The sequence below is a fragment of the Podarcis bocagei genome, assembly GCF_964188305.1.
Source record: "Podarcis bocagei genome assembly, chromosome: 12".
In the NCBI taxonomy this organism is placed as follows: Eukaryota; Metazoa; Chordata; class Lepidosauria; order Squamata; family Lacertidae; genus Podarcis; species Podarcis bocagei.
In genome coordinates, this window is record NC_138137.1 from 47,841,961 (window position 1) to 47,861,750 (window position 19,790).

The 19,790-nt window shown below is 43.1% G+C and overlaps 1 protein-coding gene and 1 long non-coding RNA gene across 5 annotated transcripts in view; one reads left to right on the forward strand and one right to left on the reverse strand.

Annotated features, from left to right (window-relative positions):
• Positions 1-19,790, forward strand: part of ESYT2 (extended synaptotagmin 2) — a 71,694-nt gene that overhangs the window by 48,459 nt on the left and 3,445 nt on the right. The window contains exons 14-23 of one of the 4 annotated variants that reach the window (XM_081163545.1): positions 800-901; positions 4,586-4,648; positions 7,685-7,759; positions 8,358-8,444; positions 9,989-10,138; positions 10,308-10,693; positions 14,794-14,892; positions 16,965-17,096; positions 17,635-17,740; positions 19,676-19,725. In XM_081163545.1, coding sequence (XP_081019671.1) covers positions 800-901; positions 4,586-4,648; positions 7,685-7,759; positions 8,358-8,444; positions 9,989-10,138; positions 10,308-10,693; positions 14,794-14,892; positions 16,965-17,096; positions 17,635-17,740; positions 19,676-19,725 — 1,250 coding nt within the window. The remainder of the gene's footprint in view (positions 1-799; positions 902-4,585; positions 4,649-7,684; positions 7,760-8,357; positions 8,445-9,988; positions 10,139-10,307; positions 10,694-14,793; positions 14,893-16,964; positions 17,097-17,634; positions 17,741-19,675; positions 19,726-19,790) is intronic. The other 3 variants (XM_081163546.1, XM_081163547.1, XM_081163548.1) reach the window with 3 other exon arrangements.
• On the reverse strand, positions 10,701-14,444 carry LOC308569794. Its single transcript, XR_014000860.1, has 3 exons — positions 14,001-14,444; positions 11,491-12,184; positions 10,701-10,855 (listed from the first exon to the last, which is right to left on the reverse strand). It is a non-coding gene; the product is annotated as an uncharacterized lncRNA (long non-coding RNA).

Genomic DNA, 19,790 nt, shown 5'->3' on the forward strand with positions numbered 1-19,790 from the left:
TGTGCTACTTGTTTAAGTAGTAGGGGAAGTGGTATTACCTGCAAATTTGCCATTCAAGGGTCTGCTCTATCAGAAACATGTGTAAGGTAATCAGGGTGGGGGAACAGCTCTTGAGCAAAGAGTATAGCCATAGAGAAAGGATGAGGAACCTACCTATCCAGATGTTGCTGGAATCCAGCTGCCATTGGCCCCAGCCCCCTTTGGAAGGATCAGTGGTCTCCTATCCCTGTCATAGAGGGTCACGGTAATCTGACAAAGGTGTTCAAAGTTTTGTTGGAAGAGATTGAAGCCTCTCTCTTGCCCAGATAGAACTTGGATCTGTCCAATGATTTAGTCACACCCACACCTTTATTTTTTAAAACACTTCAAAACAGTGATTTGATGATGATAAATGGTATAGGGATTCTCCTTCTACAGTATTAATTTTATTAATACATGATTGCCGGATATTGGGCCAGTTTGGGATTATGAAAACACCCTTTGTAAATTATAGTGAAACATACCAATGTGATTAAACACGTTTGCAGAAGGATGCGTAAGTAAAAAGGTCCTATGATTTGCTCAAGTGGTACTGTAGATGGAAGCATGCAAACAATTGGGGGTGGGGGAGTTACTTTGCTGTGTTAATGAGGTGAGACCAACAAATGGCAAAAATGATGACACATGTACCTTTGGTGGGTGCCAGTCTAATTCCAGACACCTTTGACTGTTTTCCTTAACTGTGCTAATGGTAAAGCTGCTTGTGCATTCATGCTGCCACAACCCTCTGCTTTCTTCTTCCATTTCCATCTTCCTAAAGAGTATCTACGAAGGAAACTTTGGGTGTGGATACTTAAAAGAGAGGAGAGCATCGGGACTAGTCTTTTGTGAAAATACTACCTCACTCTATAGAACACTATTTGTGAGTTCTCGGGTGTTACATGTGTATTATACATTCTCTCTCTTTTGTTTTTTTTAACCCGCCAGAGTGGATTGGTGCAACTAAACCCACTTAACCCTAATAGTGGAATGGTGGAAGCATGCAGTTTTCGTTCACACGCATGGCTTTCTTTTTTAAAGTGTGCAGTGTTGTTATACTTACTGCATTTCCAAACTGTTTTATCAACTCGGTTTGTTAGGTATGTTTTGTTCATTTTAAACTAGCCTTTTCAAAGATTAGCATGTTTATTCGTTAATCTCCGTGGGTACTTTAGAAGAAATGCAGACGTTTGCTTGCAGCGGAATGAAACTGTCGTGGATTTTAAGAGCCAACCTCTTTTGTGATGCTTTGGAAAATTAAGTGCAAGTTTTGTGGTGTGTTGTACGCGAGGGCCTGGAATCTCCTAGATTTGGTTCAAGTTGCACAATGAAACAGAAAGTTAGTTGTGTGTTCCCCAAGTTACATGGTAAATTTTGTGTTCTGTGCTGTGGGATGGAGGGAGCGTATTCCCCAATGGTCTTTTGTCACTAAGAAAAGGTCCCTGCAGTATTAGTGCTTCTACCAGTTGGAAATAATGACTTCTGTTTTGGAGACTATGGTTAGAATGCTAATAATGCATTGACAGTTGATGTCAAAACTAACATGCTTTTCAACTCATGGGCTTTTAAAGCGAAACACCTGTTTTCTCCCTACGATGGTAAACACTCACATAACACATTTAGATTCTAAACCCAAGAAAGCCTGTAGATGCATTCATAGGCTGCAGTTTGAAATGCTGTGACCATTTCTTAGTCACATAATCAAAACTTAAAATAAAAAGGAGTAAGTTGGCCCAGATGTTTTCATTGTGACACCAATGGCCTATTCACACACAAACGCCTTTATATTGGGGGATCATTCATCAGTGCTTTGTGTGCTAATTCTAGTCTTATATTTAAGCACTAACTTGGTAGCTGGAGGTGCAGCTGGGAAACTGAGGAGGCAAGCCCACTCCATTCCCAATGTGGAAATTCAACTTTCTGCCCCTCTTCTGTTAGTCCCCATCAGGCTAGTGTATTTATTACACTAACAGGCAGAGGGCCTTCTTGGTAGTGGCACCTGCCCTGTGGAATGCCCTCCCATCAGATGTCAAACATATAAACAACTATATGGCTTTTAGAAGACATAGGGAAGTCTTTAATACCTGATGTTTATTGTGTTTTTATATTTTGCTGGAAGCCACCCAGAGTGGCTGGGGCAACCAGTCAGACGGGAGGCATATAAATAATGGCCTCGAGTCCTTTTATTCCTATCTGAATAATCCTAGATGTTTGCATTCATTTTATAAGTCTTTAGCTCATCAGTTTTGCACCTGGTGTAACATTTTATAACTTTTTATAAGCAGATGAGTCGTACTTGGAGGGGATAGGTACTTATCTCTTCTGGCCCTATTCTGGCTTTCAGTGGAACTGAGCTTAGGTGTGAATATCACATTTTAGGATTGTGTGTACATTCTCCAGCTCCATACCAACGTGATTTGGTGTTGAGTCAGATATTTGCCAAATTGGGTTTGCTTCTAAGTTTCCTTTGATAACCCAGCTTTAGTTCTGGTTCTGAAAATTACTTTAGAAGCACATTCAATATGGGGTTTTTTTTCCATCCAGGGTAGTGACAGTCACATGTAATGCCAGGGCTCCTTGGCTGTGGTGCTGAGGAAATTTCACACATGGGATAAAGGTGCTCATAATCTCACATCCTGCCAATAGCTTTATCAGCCCCATTTCTGTTGTACGTTGTGCCACATGTTGTGTCTCCCAAGTGCTAAGTTCCCTTTCATGTTAAGTTGGCCTAGATGGGAATAGCTTGTTACAGCCGACAAAGATTGCTCTAGAAAAAAAATCCAATTTTAACAGCAACTTGAGCCAAATTAAGCTGGAGTTTGTGTTTCCCTTTTTTACTTTAGAAGTGGCTGACCCCCCCTTCCCCGTTTTGGATAATTTTAAATGCTCCTTTCCCTTCACAGACATTATAAAGTTTGCATGGCAGCAGCATGCAAACTGCAATCCCCTATACAACCCATTGATTTCATTCTGATAATGCTGCCTTCTCAGTTAAAGCAGTTACAGTGCCCATTTGAACTTAACACGATTCTTAAAAAAATAAGAGTACGGCAAAATTTCAGCAGGATCACAAGCTTTTAACGTACTCGTGACATTCGTGAACCCCTGAAAATAAAGCAGCATGAACTATCAGTGACTGACCCTTGCATATCAAGAAGTAGCACGTATAGAAAAAAGAATGGGGGACCTGCGTGTACATGCAACGTAAAATTATTTGGGTTGTTTCTAAACCTTATAGGCCACTTTTTTCTTTCAGTCTATATACATAGCTGTCAACTCTTCCCTTTTCTTGCGAGGAATCCTATTTGGAATAAGGGAATTTCCCTTTAAAAAAAGGGAAACGTTGACAGCTATGTCTCTATATAATGCACATAGCTATTCTAGGTGGCAAATAGAAACAGGCCAAGTTCCTGCACGTTGTGTTGTCCATTCTTGATTTTTAAGACGCCTTCCCAGGTTGCCAGTAGCATGAGTGTGGTATGTACACAACTCTTTGAAATGCTCCTGCAAAGAACTCTTGACCCAAATTGACCCATTGCTTCAAGAAGAACTTCATGTTCTTGAGTGTACTTATTGGGTTACTTATGGCCCTGGGAAATAAATTTCTTTCTAAGGAGCTATATTCAGAGATAAGAAACTATGTCCATTCTCTCTCTTACCCCCCTGAAGAAGGAAGGACCACAAAACATTGCAGCCCTGTATACCTCACGTTTCTAGTTCTTTCCAGCAGGTTTGTGGGATTGGTTTTTTGTTTTTGTTTCAATGCATGACTTTCACATCAAAACTCATGCTGTACCCTGAAACAGAGACAACTGTATGTGTCTAACAAGCTCATACCAGATTATTCCACCCCCGCAGAAAACAGGGAAAAAATCCTGTGCGATTGAATTTTTAAAGAGTTATTTCTGGAACAATCTAACTTTCTCTTCCTGTTTTGGGTTACAGCATGACTGCAGAGTTGCTTCTATTATCGAACAGCAAATGCCATGAGCTTTCAAAGCAGAACTTTTCCATTAAATATTATGTTCTGCTTCAAAAACCCATGGGGGGGGGAATGGCACCCTGAACACCTGTTTGCTTTCTTTTGAAGCCCCTTCTCCTATTCAGCTGGTAGCATCACAGTTTTTCTTGGTAGCTTAATTCTTAATAGCTTGCCTGAGTCACTTCTGGGGTGATGCAGCTATTACCAACATAAAATGAGAAATTGTTAATGGAAATGGTCAGAGGCCAATCTTGTTTAAATCCACTCCTATTTGTACATCTCCAATTCAAAAAAGAAATTTATGTTGCGTCGTACCGCTTTGAAAAGAGAATAATAAGGGAGAAGAATATTAGCCGTACTGGAAAAAAATGGTGTCTAATTAGAATACTGGAATTAAAGATAGAATGAGAACAAAAGACTTTGTCGTATTATTTTGAAATAATCATTTTGTTGTTTCCCCTTCATTCCGAGAATGTTTTTTCCCCCCTGGTCCCCTGTTGTCCTGTCCTTACTTAACCTTCATAGAACTGCTTCATTGCATGCCTTATTAACCCTTTGTATGTTCATTTTCTTCTGCTTTAAAAGCATAATCCATTAGAGTATAATCCAGATGCCTTGAAGAAGTCTGCTGTTCAGAAAGCCCTGAAGGTAAAGCTAATACACCTTTCCATTTAAAGTCACAACGTTAAATGGAGTCACAGAGTCACCTGTAACAAATTGACATTCCTATGTATTTTTTTGTGCCACAGAACATAATCTTACTACTTGGTACCAGGCATTAAGACACAGAGTGTTGATCTATTTGTCTGTGAGACAGCACACCGAAAATCGTATCAGTGTAGCATTGTAAACATTAAAACCTTATTATAACTAAGCAAAAACAAAGCTGTAAACAAAGACAAAACTACCAGATTCTACTGTGAATCATGCATTTACTGTATTTAAAGCGTAATCAAATTTATCAGTAATCTGTGATGAAAGCTGAAGTCTTCATTATTAGGCTAGTAAGAGGTGCACTTTAAGAATATGACTATTATAGAGTTGGAAACAATCTCAGAAGGTCATCTAATCTAACCCCCTTCTGATGCAGGGAATCAAAAATTGTTCTGCTTAAAAACCTGTAACAGAGGAATCCATAGTGATTCCTTATGTTTAGTCTAAATCATTTCTGTTGTAATTTGAGCCCATTGATTCATTGCTATCTTCCAGCACAGCAAAACATCAAAATGAAATTGATTAGAAACTAGCTTTGTAGACTTACTCATAGCAGCGTGTTTCAGGATGACCCTTATAGGTACTGGCCAGAATTCACATAGACCAGTGGCAACCATAAATTGAGTTCTGTCAAGTAGCAGGAGGGTGCCTCCAGTATATTTACCATAGGAGTAATCTTTCCAAAATATGTTTGCAGCACAGAGACACTGAAAGACGTAATTAGTGCCATTGGTTGGAAAGAAAGGATTATTTACAAACATCTGTATGCATATGCAAATGCCCACAGTCAGCCTCTCCTCCCCTGGAAACAATCTTAACTGGAAACAGGGTCAAAGGGGATGGATATAATTTTATTTTATTTATTAAGTTTATATATCTCAGGATCACAGGGTGGTTTACAGTAATTGTCCCTGTGGACTGGAAGTTACAGCTTCTTCTCACTGGCCATTATAATAGAATCATTGACTTGGAAGGGTAATGTAGTCCAACCCCCTGCAATGTAGGAATCTCAGCTAAAGCATCCATGGCAGGTGGCCATCCAACCTCTGCTTAAAAACCTCCAAGGAAGGAGAGTTCACAACCTCCCGAGGGAGTCTGTTCCGTTGTCGAACAGCTCCTACTGTCAGTAACTTGAATCCATTGCTACGGGTCCTACCTTCCAGAGCAGGAGAAAACAAGCTTGCTGTATCTTCCACGTGACAGCCCTTAAGGTATTTGAAGATGGCTATCATATCTCCTTTCAGTATCTTCTTTTCCAGGCTAAACCTACCCAGCTCCTTCAACCATTCCTCATAAGGCTTGGTTAGAAACAAGGCCAAATTAGTGGATCCCATGTGCGAGGATTTAAAATTGCTGTTTTGCAGCTGTTGTATGAGGGAGCATACACTTTATCTTGTTCAATATTCCTGGAATATTTATGCACCGCTTTACAGCATTGGATTAGCAAAATGTAAATAAATTCCCTTTACTGGGAGAGTTTTTATATTCGTAGACAGTTCAGTGCACTGCAGAAATACACACTTTGCTTACCCTTGTTCTGTATGATAATAATAAAAAAAGATTCTTAACTGCAGGGTTCAGGAAGACTGAAAAGAGAGAGTAACATAAAGGAAACCTGTGAATAGTGAGAAATAAGAGGGTATAGGCATAACTATTTGGAAAATGGAAAGTCAAGCACCCAGTAAACAAAAAGTTCAATCTTGTAAAGGTTGGTGGCTGAGAACTTGATTTAATGTTATCTACTTCATTCAGTGATCGCTAAACCAGTTTCTTGGCAAACAGCTCCATAGTTAATATGGGGGGGGGCATGTTTGGTGAGGAACTCTCCTTTTATTCTCCTGAGCACATAGATGATTAATGATATGGCTTATTTCTTTTAAAATTGAGTATTTTGTATGAGAAATTGAATTTGCACTTAAAGATGAATTGCAATAAAAAAAACCCTTCTGATTTGATAGGAATCAAAACATGCTGTATGATTCTCCTAATCTAAAAGTTTTAGCTTTACTCAGTGAAAGATAGTGATCACTAAAAAGAGAGGCATTAACAATAGCTTGTGTATCAATTAAATCTAAATTTTAAAATATTTTTATTTGAAAATTTCAGGACAACAGCTGATTTAATACATGTTTATGAACCTCTAACCATTTAACATAGTTTATTAACCTCTGCTTTTTAAGCATTTTAATTTGTCCTATGTCTCAAGTTCAAATAAATTTGTTAACAATCTAGGTAATGACTTTTAACAACATTAATAGCTGCTTCGGATTAACTGTTGTATATACTTCTCTTTTTAATGAAAGTGTTTCTGTGAGACATTAATTTATAGCATGTTAACAGACATTCACGACTGGGGAATGTTCAGTTTCTGTGAAATGATGATAAGTCACTGTTTACTTTTTGCAGTTTGACCTAATGGTATGCAACTGGGGAGCAAGGCTCAGACATGACAGATGGTTGGGTAAACCTATAAGTAAACCTATAAGATATCATAGCGCATCTCCTTCTTTGCTTCTCCTCCCTCCAAAAAAAGAAAAAAAGAAAAAAGATGTTTTATGAGTCTGAAGTTCAGCTTAATCATAATATTCCATCATACATATAATAAAAATAAGCTTTCTAAGCTTGCGCTTTATCCATATCCCCCATCTGCATGCAGACTGCAACATTCATTTATTTTTTTCTGGGATTTGAAATGCTTATTAACAGATTGAGAGGTTGAACTTTATGGAACAGTTTCATTCAAAAGTGTGTGTGGGGGGGGGAATATGGGAAGGAATTTGAAACTCAGTTGTGGCGGTAGTATCCCTGTACATAATATTTCAAGGTAGGTGTGTGTGATTGCTGTTTGCATCATAACCTATAAACAACTTTGTAAAGAATACAAAATAAATGGGTGGATGGCTGGGTTCGATTGATGGAAAGCCCGAATGAGATATTAAAAGAATTTCATTTCCCCCCCTTCGTCTTCAGTCAGGAAAGAAACTAAATAGCAACCCCAACCCCCTTGTTTTGCTGACTGTTGGACACAAGGCACAAGAAAGTAAGGTAAGCTCAAAGACCTAAATCTACCTTGGATAAATATTGAGGTATTCTTGTGAACTCATTGCTCGCAGTTGTTTACGTGTTACATGTAATAGGAGAGATGTTTGCAGTTCTCCGCCTATTGGGAATCAGGCTGAGAGCGGGTTAATTTGTTAAACCAAAGAAAAATGAGTGACATTTGTGTTGTAACCCATCCTGAAGGACTGGGCCTTTATTACTCTTGTATCTTACTTTTCCTTTAAGGAGCCCAAGGCCTCTTTAGTCATCCTCATAGCCTTGTCAATTGTGTTAGGCTGAGAGACAATGAGAGACTTGCCTGAAGCCGCCATCTAGCAACTGAAATGGGGTTTTAAACTTCAGTTTCCTACATCCAAACCCACACTCTTGCCATTATGTTACTCTTGGATATGCTGGGAAAGTCATTTAAATCTATAAGGGGCATTTGATTCACCATGTAAGCTTTCATGTGATTTTTCTAGACCATATGAACTTTACCGTTTTTTCAGAGTGCAGTGTGTGAAAGTTGCAAGGCAACTGTATAAACTGAGCTTATTTTTAGCCATTAATTGTAATAAACAAACTTCTCCCTACCCCTCAATAGATTCGTTACAAGACCAATGAACCTGTATGGGAGGAAAACTTCACTTTCTTTATTCACAACCCTAGACGGCAAGAGCTAGAAGTTGAGGTAAGATGTCTTTCTCCTCTGAGGTCTTTGCCTCTCCCCTGTTTATACCAGCTCCTGCCCCTAAGTAATCCCTTCCAACAGTGGCGTAGTGTGGGTTGTCAGCACCCGGGGCAAGGCAAGTAATTTGCGCCCCCTAACCCGTGGATTTGCACACCCTAACCCTAACCCCCAGATGTTGCGCCTGGTGTGGCCGGCCCCCCCTGCACCCCCCACGCTATGCCACTGCCTTCCAATATCTGTGGGTTACTTTTCTCCTTCCCCCATCTAGTATTTTGATTCCACCATTCCTAAAACAGCATGGCAATACAGTGGTACCTTGGGTTAAGAACTTAATTCGTTCTGGAGGTCTGTTCTTAACCTGAAACTGTTCTTAACCTGAGGTATCACTTTAGCTAATGGGGCCTCCCGCTGCCGCCACGTGATTTCTGTTCTCATCCTGAGGTAAAGTTCTTAACCTGAGGTACTATTTCTGGGTTAGCAGAGTCTGTAACCTGAAGCGTCTGTATCACGAGGTACCACTGTATCTTCTAAATGAGTTGTCATTTTAATGTGTTGCCGGAAAAAGGTATTGTAGCACCTTACACAGCAATACATTTGTCATGGCATGAGATTTTGGTTTATGGCACGTTTGAGGCTTTGCCCTGGTGCCAATGAATCTTACTCCCTTGGACATGAAGTTATTAGGATGGTTACCTCTCCTTCCTTGAAAAGTGCATGGAGCAAAAGAAGAAAGTTTGAAGAGTTGACACTCTTTCCCACTTCCTCCTTCAGCTCTATGTCATTTCCAAGGCTCATATTTATTCTATGGGATCCAGCTTTTCCACAGACCCCTTGGGAAAGCGAAGTGTGTGCATTCTTTCTTCTTTCTTGCTTCTCTAGTAGGGTGACTGATCTGATGAGAAGGGTAGTGATCAGAGGCGGTGGCATTCATAGTACTCTTTCAAAAATCCAAAGGTGTCTATGGGCCTAAAACGTTAGTGACCTCTGTAAGATTCCCCAAAAAAACCAAAACAAAAACCCCAATCTTGAGGCTTCTACTTATTTGGATGACAAGATCTTGGGTAACCTTGTGTCACTTCTGCAAATGCTGAACAGTTTGTTTTACTAGACCAGGCAGTAGCATTTTAAACAGCTTCTATAATGTTTATATTGGTGGTCACAGTAAACCTGACTGCATCTGGTGCTGGAATTTGGATGTCTTATCAAATGGAGCTGATGGCCAAGAATTTAAAGCCCCCCAGTGTGAGCCTTCAAACTCAGCTATTATTATTTATATATGAATCATTACAATTTTGTTTTGCTTGGTTCCAGACAGCAGTTCTACTTTAATTTGACTTTGGCAGATTATTGCCTTTTCCATAGAAATAACACTATTGAGTAAAATACTGGCTTTTCTCTCTGTAACCAGTTAGTGAAGAAGCATGAAGTTGTTGTTGTTGTTTAAAAAAGTTGTTTTATTGAAAAGTCGCTGATCCTCTTTATGAGTTTGAGTCAGTTTTATTTAAAATGTTCAGTGTGCTCAGTTTCTTCTCCTTCTCCAATAGGTCAAGGATGAACAACACCAGTGTTCCTTGGGAAATTTCAAGCTTCCTCTAAGTCAGCTTCTTGAAAGTCAAGATCTAACTATGCATCAGAGATTTCATCTTAGCAATTCTGGTCCAAACAGCACTGTAAACATGAAGATTGCACTCAGGGTACATGATCTCAATGAATATATGTTAAAGAACTGGGGTAGTGACATGCAAATATATGTTCCCAAGTTTGGAAGAAAACAAATTGCATTAAAAAAAGAAAATAAATTGCAGTTCCTCTCTGTACTGCGCCAAGAAATTAATGCCATGTTCTCTGTTCTGTGGCTTCTAGATTCTTTCTCTTGAAAAGCAAGAGAGGTCTCCAGACCACCAACACTCAGCCCAAGTGAAGAGGCCCTCCGTTTCCAAAGATGGAAGAAAAGGTTCTTTCAAGCCTCAGGTCCCCAGTTCTCCAGCAACTGACTTGAAAAAACACCCAGTTTCCACAACAACAGACACTGATAAAAAGACTGATGTGGTTGAAAAAAGCCACCCCTCTAATCCTAGTCCTCAGTGGCCAACAGATCTCAGCAGAAGCTCATCCAGCCTCCTTGCCTCCAACTTGAGCTATTCTCCCAGCCACCTTTCAGTCAAAGAACCTACTCCAAGTATCGCTTCGGACATATCACTGCCCATTGCCACGCAGGAGCTGCGGCAGCGGCTGAGACAACTTGAAAAGTATGGTCCTGAATTCTTTTTAAATTAGGTTTTAGGCTAGGAAGGAACCAGGAAGGCCATCAAACGTAATGGATGTGAGGAGCTAGGGTTCCTTTCACAACAGGACATGTAGTCTAGACAAGCTTTCATCAACCTGGTGTCCTCCAGTTGTTTTGGGCTGTGCTAGCTGGGGCTGATAATAATAATATAATAATAATTTTTTATTTATACCCCGCCCTCCCCCGCCAAGGCAGGGCTCAGAGCGGCTTACAAGCAATAATAAAAACAAGTTGAATGATTACAACTTAAAAACAAAATTAAAACACAACATTAAAATATTGAAACATTAAAATATTAAAATGTAGCCTCCTCGCAGGAGAAGGAAAGAAAAAAGAAAAAGAGGGAGGGAATCAAATTGGCTCCAAGCCAAAGGCCAGGCGGAACAACTCTGTCTTACAGGCCCTGCGGAAAGAAATCAGATCCTGCAGGGCCCCGGTCTCATGAGGCAGAGCGTTCCACCAGGCCGGAGCCAGTGTTGAAAAGGCCCTGGCTCTGGTTGAAGCTAATCTAACTTCCTTAGGGCCCGGGACCACTAGGGTGTTGCTATTTATGGACCTTGAGGCTCTCCGTGGGGCATACCGGGAGAGGCGGTCCCGTAGGTACGAGGGTCCTAGGCCGTGAAGGGCTTTAAAGGTCAAAAGCAGCACCTTAAATCTGACCCTGTACTCCACCGGGAGCCAGTGCAGCTTGAAAAGCACTGGATGAATATGCTCCCATGGCAGAGACCCTGTGAGGAGCCTTGCTGCAGCATTCTGCACCCGCTGGAGTTTCTGGGACAGATGGGAGTTGTAGTCCAAAACATCTGAAGGGCACCAGATTGATGAAATCTTGTCTAGACTACAGGGTGCGATGTTGCAGCAAACCTATGAACATTGATGAGAAGGTGCCTTCAGCATCCCTATCTATGACTTGAAATAACAAATCCTTCCTGGTTCCGATAATTGTGGTCAATTAGGCTTTGCTTTATGCCCAGAACCTATCTTGTAAGCCTTTCCAGGGAGAATGATACTTTTTCCAAAAACACTGGCATATGTTGACACAGTCTTACTGACCACTGAGAATTACAAACTGAAACTTGGCTTGTGAGGTCTTAAAATAAAGATTATGTAGCTTGATAACAGCTGGCATCCTTAGTCTATAAATAGCAACTATACCTAATTTGCCAATGCACAGAAGATAAATTAACAGTGCAGTATTATCCGATGTAAAAATATTTGTTGCTTCTGCAACTCAGTGGCGTTTTTGACAACAGAACATATGAGTAAACAGTTCTCATTATTATAGTTGCCTTCGCCTTTGTAGGTATGTCTTTAAATTTACCAACCTAAATTGAACCCCATTCTGATTGGTATACTAGTTCACTTTCTGCTGGCTCTTTCTAACCTAAATGTGAGGCACACAGTGAGGATCCTTTTTCAACTAACATGGAGAGCTCATATTGTCTGTTGACTTCTCTGTACAGTGGTACCCCGCAAGACGAATGCCTCGCAAGATGGAAAACCCGCAAGACGAAAGGGTTTTCTGTTTTGGAGGCGCTTCGCAAGACGAATTTCCCTATGGGCTTGCTTTGCAAGACGAAAGCCCATAGGGAAATCTCCGGGGACCTGTTTTAAATTGCTAGCGGTCGGGAGCAAAGACTTTCGCCCACAGCCGGCCTTCAGAAGAGGTCCTGGACCTCTTCTGAAGGCCGGCGGGGGGCAAAAGTCTTTGCTCCCCCCCGCCTGCCTTCCCGGGACAGCGGAGACTTCTCCGCTGCCCCGGGCGATCTTAAAATGCTGGCGGGCAGGAGCGAAGCGTTCGCTCCCGCCCGCCAGCATTTTAAAATCTCCCCGGGACAGCAGAGAAGCAGCCCCCTGCGACCCTCTCCCGGCTGGAGAGGTGACGTGCGCCTATGGCAGGAGCCTCCATAGGCGCCCGTCACCTCTCCAGCTGGGAGAGCGCGCGCGGGGCTAAAGCAGCCCCCTGCGACCCTCCCCCGGCTGGAGAGGTGACGCGCGCCTATGGCAGGAGCCTCCATAGGCGCGCGTCACCTCTCCAGCTGGGAGAGGGCGCGCGGGGCTAAAGCAGCCCCCTGCGACCCTCTCCCGGCTGGAGAGGTGACGCGCGCCTATGGCAGGAGCCTCCATAGGCGCACGTCACCTCTCCAGCTGGGAGAGCGCGCGCGGGGCTAAAGCAGCCCCCTGCTACCCTCTCCCGGCTGGAGAGGTGACGTGCGCCTATGGCAGGAGCCTCCATAGGCGCGCGTCACCTCTCCAGCTGGGAGAGCGTGCGCGGGGCTAAAGCAGCCCCCTGCGACCCTCTCCCGGCTGGAGAGGTGACGCGCGCCTATGGCAGGAGCCTCCATAGGCGCGGGTCACCTCTCCAGCTGGGAGAGCGCGCGGGGGGCTAAAGCAGCCCCCTGCGACCCTCCCCCGGCTGGAGAGGTGACGCGCGCCTATGGCAGGAGCCTCCATAGGCGCGCGTCACCTCTCCAGCTGGGAGAGCGCGCGCGGGGCTAAAGCAGCCCCCTGCAACCCTCTCCCGGCTGGAGAGGTGACGCGCGCCTATGGCAGGAGCCTCCATAGGCGCGCGTCACCTCTCCAGCTGGGAGAGGGCGCGCGGGGCTAAAGCAGCCCCCTGCGACCCTCTCCTGGCTGGAGAGGTGACGCGCGCCTATGGCAGGAGCCTCCATAGGCGCGCGTCACCTCTCCAGCTGGGAGAGGGCGCGCGGGGCTAAAGCAGCCCCCTGCGACCCTCTCCTGGCTGGAGAGGTGACGCGCGCCTATGGCAGGAGCCCGCCAGCATTTTAAAATCTCCCCGGGACAGCAGAGACTTCTCTGCTGTCCCGGGGAGATTTTAAAATGCTGGGGGTCAGCAGCGAAGCGTTCGCTCCCGACCCCCAGCATTTTAAAATCTCCCCGGGACAGCAGAGACTTTGCTCCCGCCCGCCAGCATTTTAAAATCGCCCCGGGACAGCAGGGGCTTTTAAAATGCTGGCGGTCGGCAGCAAAGCCCTCCTGTCCCCGGAGCTTGCGGGGCGGGAGGTGGGAAGAAGGGCTTTTCTTCCCACCACCAGCCTTCAGAACAGCCTTCTGAAGGCTGGGGGTGGGAAGAAAAGCCCTTGTTCCCCCCCCCCCCAGCCTTCAGAAGAGGTCGGGGGACAGACTGTCCCCGGACCTGGTCTGAAGGCGGTTTCCCTAGGAACGCATTAATTGATTTTCAGTGCATTCCTATGGGAAACCGTGCTTCGCAAGACGAAAAACTCGCAAGAAGAAAAAACTTGCGGAACTGTATTATTCTCATGCATTTAGTAACTTGGGAGTGTTTCTCCATTCAGATGTATAAGCTCCTGAATGTAACAGAATATGTTATTTTGGCTTTACAGCTTTCTTAACCATGTTTATCATCCTTTGTTCTTTAAAACTACTGTGGCTGAAGAACAGTTCATGCAGTCTGCTGACATTTGCACACAGCAGCAATCGCCTTACATGCTGCATCTGTACATTGTAATGTAACCTTCACTGTAGAGTAGATATGAAGCATGCTCTAGCTTCGTTGTCGGAGGCAATGTGCCTCTGAATAGCAGTTACTGAGAATCTCAAGTGGGGAAACTGTTCCTGTGGGATTCCTATAGATTAGATGAGCTTTCGTTCTGCTTCTCCAGGCTATCTCCACTGTATTTCTACCAGAAAAAGCTGGGTTAAAACAGCATGCGGCATGTCTTCTGAGTTTGTGAAAGTTTGTAAAAACTTTCAAGAAAACAAATAAACCTGCTTATGTATGTCAGTTGCTTCCCTAACATGGCAACTGAATATTGACAGTATTATGAGCCAGTGTGGTGTAGTGGTTAAGAGCGGTAGTCTCATAATCTGGTGAACCGGGTTTGCTTTCCTGCTCCTCCACATGCAGCTGCTGGGTGACCTTGGGCTAGTCATACCTCTCTGAAGTCTCTCAGCCTCACTCACCTCACAGAGTGTTTGTTGTGGGGGAGGAAGGGAAAAGGAGATTGTTAGCCGTTTTGAGACTCCTTAGGGTAGTGATAAAGCGGGATATCAAATCCAAACTCCTCTTCTTCTTCACAGTGGCACAACGTTAGGACAGTCTCCATTGGGACAGATTCAATTAACAATTCGGCACAGCTCACAAAGAAACAAACTTATGGTTGTGGTTCACACATGTAGGTGAGTATTATATTGCTTCTTTCTGTATCTTGCAGCAAAACTACTACTATTCATTCATTTTAATCCAATTATATACTGCTCCACTCCTGCTAACAAAGCAGTTCACCTTTACAATGCACAGTAGTAGAACAACAACAACAAAGAACCCAACAACAGAATACAACCATAAAAGCCATCTAACCATTCCCACAAACTGTCCTGTGGCTCAGCAGATCTCTCAGCCTAACTGTCCCAGGTGAAGGGTTATGTCTGCAAAAGCCAATGAAACTAATAGTTGAAGACTGATGGACCTCTAGAGGCAAAGACGTCAACACAACACAACACAACACAACACAACACAACACAACCAGGAAGCCTTTTGAATAGGCCACAGTTCCTTGGGTATCACGGGACGGCGGTATCCTAAGAAGGGCTCCCTCCAGTTGTAGAAACTGGGAAAAGCGTTCTGTCATGTATCTGTATAGACCTTTGTAAATTGATGGCAACACTTTGAATTGGGCTTGGAATTAAACAGCCACTGCAGGTCATGGAGAATAGGAGTAATACGGCTTTGAATTGGCCGATCACTCTTAAGTCACTGAACACCGGCTTTCTCCACTAGCGGCAGCCTCCTAGCAAGCTGTACAGAAGCCCCATGTGGAGCACATTGTAGTAATCCAGACAAGAACTTACCAGGGCATGGATCACCGGGGTTGCATTCAAGTGTCCATTTGTTCACTATATAAGAGAGATTCCCTACCTTTAGCTGTTCATTTCATTTGTTTTGTTGTTGTTTTTAATAAAATTGCTTTTAATGTTGGTTTTTTTTATTGACCGTTACATTTTATTTTCTTTGAAACATTTTGTTAAATATACTGCAGTAGAATAATAGCAATGCTCAGAGCAATATGTAACCGTAAGCAGCAACTGTCTACCATTGGCTTCTGTTATTGCAATGTAGTAGAGGCAAGCCCCCTCCCTTCCACCAGGACCATCTACCTTATTCAGAAGTGTCATTCAAGCCCTGCAGCTCATTCTGATAATCTATTCATTACATAATTTGCATGAGTATGTGTGGATTCCAGGCCACTTCCCTAGAAGGACCACCGTAGCTGTCTGTATAGCGAATACGTTGCAGAGGGGGCCATATCTTCTGGACAGATGATGTTCCAGATGTGCCCCCAGAACTAACATTTGCAGAATCTTGGATAAGAGGACAGGGAAAAGATATTTCCCTGAGTCTCTGGAGACCTGATACCTGTCAGGGTTGGCAGCACTAGTGTGGGTGGACCATTGTTCTAAGTCCAGCATCAGATTGTATTAGCCCAAAGCACAGGATAGTATTATCCCAAATAAGTTTTGAGGCTTATTACTGAGCCGCTGAAATGATCTAGACTTCGTTTGTGACAGTTGAAATGTTAAGAAACCACGTTTCATAAAAAATGAGATATTGAAAATATTTTAAAGTGCTTTCCCTAGAGAAATTATGGGCAGTTGTACAATTGCCACTAGGATATTACAGTGTTTTGCTAAAATTTGGATTTAATTGGCAGAAGACTAGCATCTTTAATATTACTGCTATAGGGTAAAATTCTATGCTCATGCATTTGGTTGGGGCGAGGGGTGTCTAAAAGGAACTTGGGTAAGAAATGGGGAGTTGGTGGTTCATTATCTCCACCATATTACTAATTTATCCCTGAATAATACTGACCCAAGAAGAAGCTACATTCCTAATAACACACATGAGAAGGTGGTGATGAGTGGCAAGGAGTTTCACTCCTCTGTCTTTTTCATGTGGTTTGACAGCCCATCACCTCTCCATTAGTGCTGTTTCCTGAGCTCTTATTTCTCTCAGTTGCATCATATTGAAAGCTACTTGCAACCAGAATCCTCTTTCTGGGAGGCAAGAGAGTGATTGTGTATACAGTAGGCAATATGTTAGGAGAGAAGAGATTAAGAATCAGCACATACAGAAAACAGTCAGTCTAGAGGATGAATACCGAGGCAGTTGGCGTGAATACTGAGACAGTGTACTTAAAAAAAAATTTTTTTGTCCTCTGTTCTAATGTGGTTATTTTGTGTTTCTTTGATAGAAATCTAATTGCCTTTTCAGAAGAAGGATCTGACCCCTATGTCCGAATGTATTTATTGCCTGACAAGAGGAGATCAGGAAGAAGAAAAACAAGCGTTTCAAAGAAGAATTTAAATCCAGTGTTTGATCAGGCGTATGTTGCAGTTTCTCATTTGTTGTTTTTACAACATGGAGTTGACACAATCTTCCTTTGTTTGCAGTGAAATAGAAGTAATCAGTAGTATACAGTAAACTGTTTAGGAGTAAACAGATTTCCCAAGTTTGTGTTTTCTTTAACACTTATTTTAAAACAGGGAACATGGTTTAGTACAATGTCTGTTTTAAAAGATTATTGGTTTTAATAGCCTGGTATGCTTAGAAAGTAGAGATGGACAGAAATCTCAGAAAGCAAATAGTTTTGCAGAGGGAAGTGCTCACCATAAGGTGAGAGAGAGTTTATGTTCATGAATATTTTTGCATGGAAGTTCAGTTGGAATCTCTCAAAGGCTGCTTTCAGAATTTCAGGGATTTCCCTCCTGCAGACCTGTTTTGCAGTTTAGAAATACAATTTAATAAAAATATAAACAGAGATTCTAAACCTGCTGGGTATCCTGTATCCAATGCCTTATTGTGTTCCAATTCATAAGCTCACTTTAAGATTGTTTTCTCTGAAAGATTGTTTCCCTTTTCAGCTTTGATTTCAGTGTTTCATTACCTGAAGTACAGAGAAGAACGCTAGATGTAGCAGTGAAGAACAGTGGAGGTTTCTTATCCAAAGACAAAGGGCTGCTTGGTAAGGTAAGTTACAGATATAAAGAAAAAATACAATGGAATGCCAGTGCAGGTAAGTGTGAGTTAAAATGTTCTTCCTTTCTCAAAATACTACAGCCTAGAATCATCAGCGAAGCTGAATGTTGGAAGATGCAGGAGATGCAAAATGAAGTACTTTGTTTTGACTGAAGATTCAAATCAAAGGAATTATATAGCACATAGTTAAACTATGGAATTCTCTACCACAATATGCAATGAGGGCTTTAAAAGGGGATGAGACACATTCTTGGAGAATGTTCTCACCACCTGCTTGTGGGCTTCCCATAGACATCTAGCTGACCACTGCGACTACAGACTGCTGGACTAAATGAGTCTTTGGTCTGATCAACAGAACTGTTCCTACTTATGTAATGGTTAGCAGCTTCTCTTGTAGGCAGAATGGTGATTAAACGCAGAGGGTGTGGAGAATGAGAGAGACAGTCTTAAGAGAACAGAGGGGCTTTAATCATCACATCATAGGAATGTAGGAAGCTGCCTTTTAGTGAGCCACACCACTGGTCCATCTAGCCCAGTATGGTCTGTGCTGACTGGCAACAGTTCTCCAGGATTTCAAACCAGCATCTCTCCCATTCCTACCTGGAGATGCTGGGAATTGAGCGTGGGGCCTTCTCCGTGCAGCAACGTGGGAGCCACAAGTAGTCAACCCACTTCCTGCAATGTTGTGTAGTGCAGATCTGGACCACCTGAGGAAATCTGAAGCAGCTGGGCCTTCCCAAAAGTCACCAGCCATTACAGAAATGGTGGGAGGGCAGCCTTGCAGCTCGGCCTTGCCTCTTGACTTTCACCCCAGAAACTGCACCGCTAGAAATAGACAATGTGATTTTGGCGTGAGAGGAGAGTTATCTACCTGCCTTTTGTCTGAGCAGAGTTGCTGCCTGCTGGAGCCTCAGGATCTGAGCTATAGGCCCTAGCCTGGTGAGCTTGCCAGTACCCTTGCAAGGCCCCCAATAAATACCCAGTCCTTGTGATGATGCAGCCAGAATGTATCTCCTTGACCTTTGACCATCTTGGATTATTAAAGCTTGCCAGAGTAAAGTGAAGGCACGAGGCAGGAGTTGGTAATGCAGGTGAGCTGTGCACAGGCATGCTGCCAGCTAGCTCTGTGGAGGCTCTTTTTATTAGCACAGTATGCAAACCCAGGCAGATACATTTTGGACTGTGACCTTTACACATCTTCCAATCCCGAGATCGAGAGGTGGTACAAAGTTATTTTGGCACCTGTTTCCACCGCATCGTTTTCCCCTTGAACAATGTATGACGAAGGAGACAAAGGTCACAGACAGGGCACGGCAGACCACTAAGAGAGCAAAGGTTAGATAGAGGGCAGGATGTTCAGACAGCTGTGGCATTGTCTGCGGGTGGGAGTGTGCTCCGCACCTGAAGGTCACGCATTCAGACAGTGGAGGCCTGTCTGCAGGAGGAAGTGTGCTCCACACGCGGTGGTCATTCCTTCACCAGAGGGGTATCCCCAAGCGGTTTCAGGGTTTGGTCAATGCATCTTCATGGTCCCAGCTGTCCTGAAAGGTGGAGAGTTGATCACTCTTGAAAAAGCTCACCCTGGACACTTTCACTGATTGCAACTCCCTTTTTAGGACACTTTCACTGATTGCAACTCCCTTTTTAGGCAAGGTGATTGAGGCTTGTCACGCAACAAATGCAAGTACCGATCCAGATTCAGCACATGGGAATTCTATATCATTCCTGTGCCGCAAAATGTGTTGCTGAATGCTGTCACAATGTGACTCGAGCCTTTAAAGTTTGAGAGATGGCATCAGCAAAAGTTCTACTTAAGCAGCTGTAGGGCACTTACAATTAAAAAAACTAAGTGTTAAATCACTCCCGCAAGATATTAGCAGGCCCAGATTTCTCTGAACTTAATTAGCTGCTTCTTTTCTCGCACAGGTATTGATACCACTGGCTTCTGAAGAACTTTCCAAGAGTTGCACCCAGTGGTAAGTACAATCACACTGGCACTCTTTCCATCTTACTTATTCTTGGTGCCTCCAATAAGACTGCT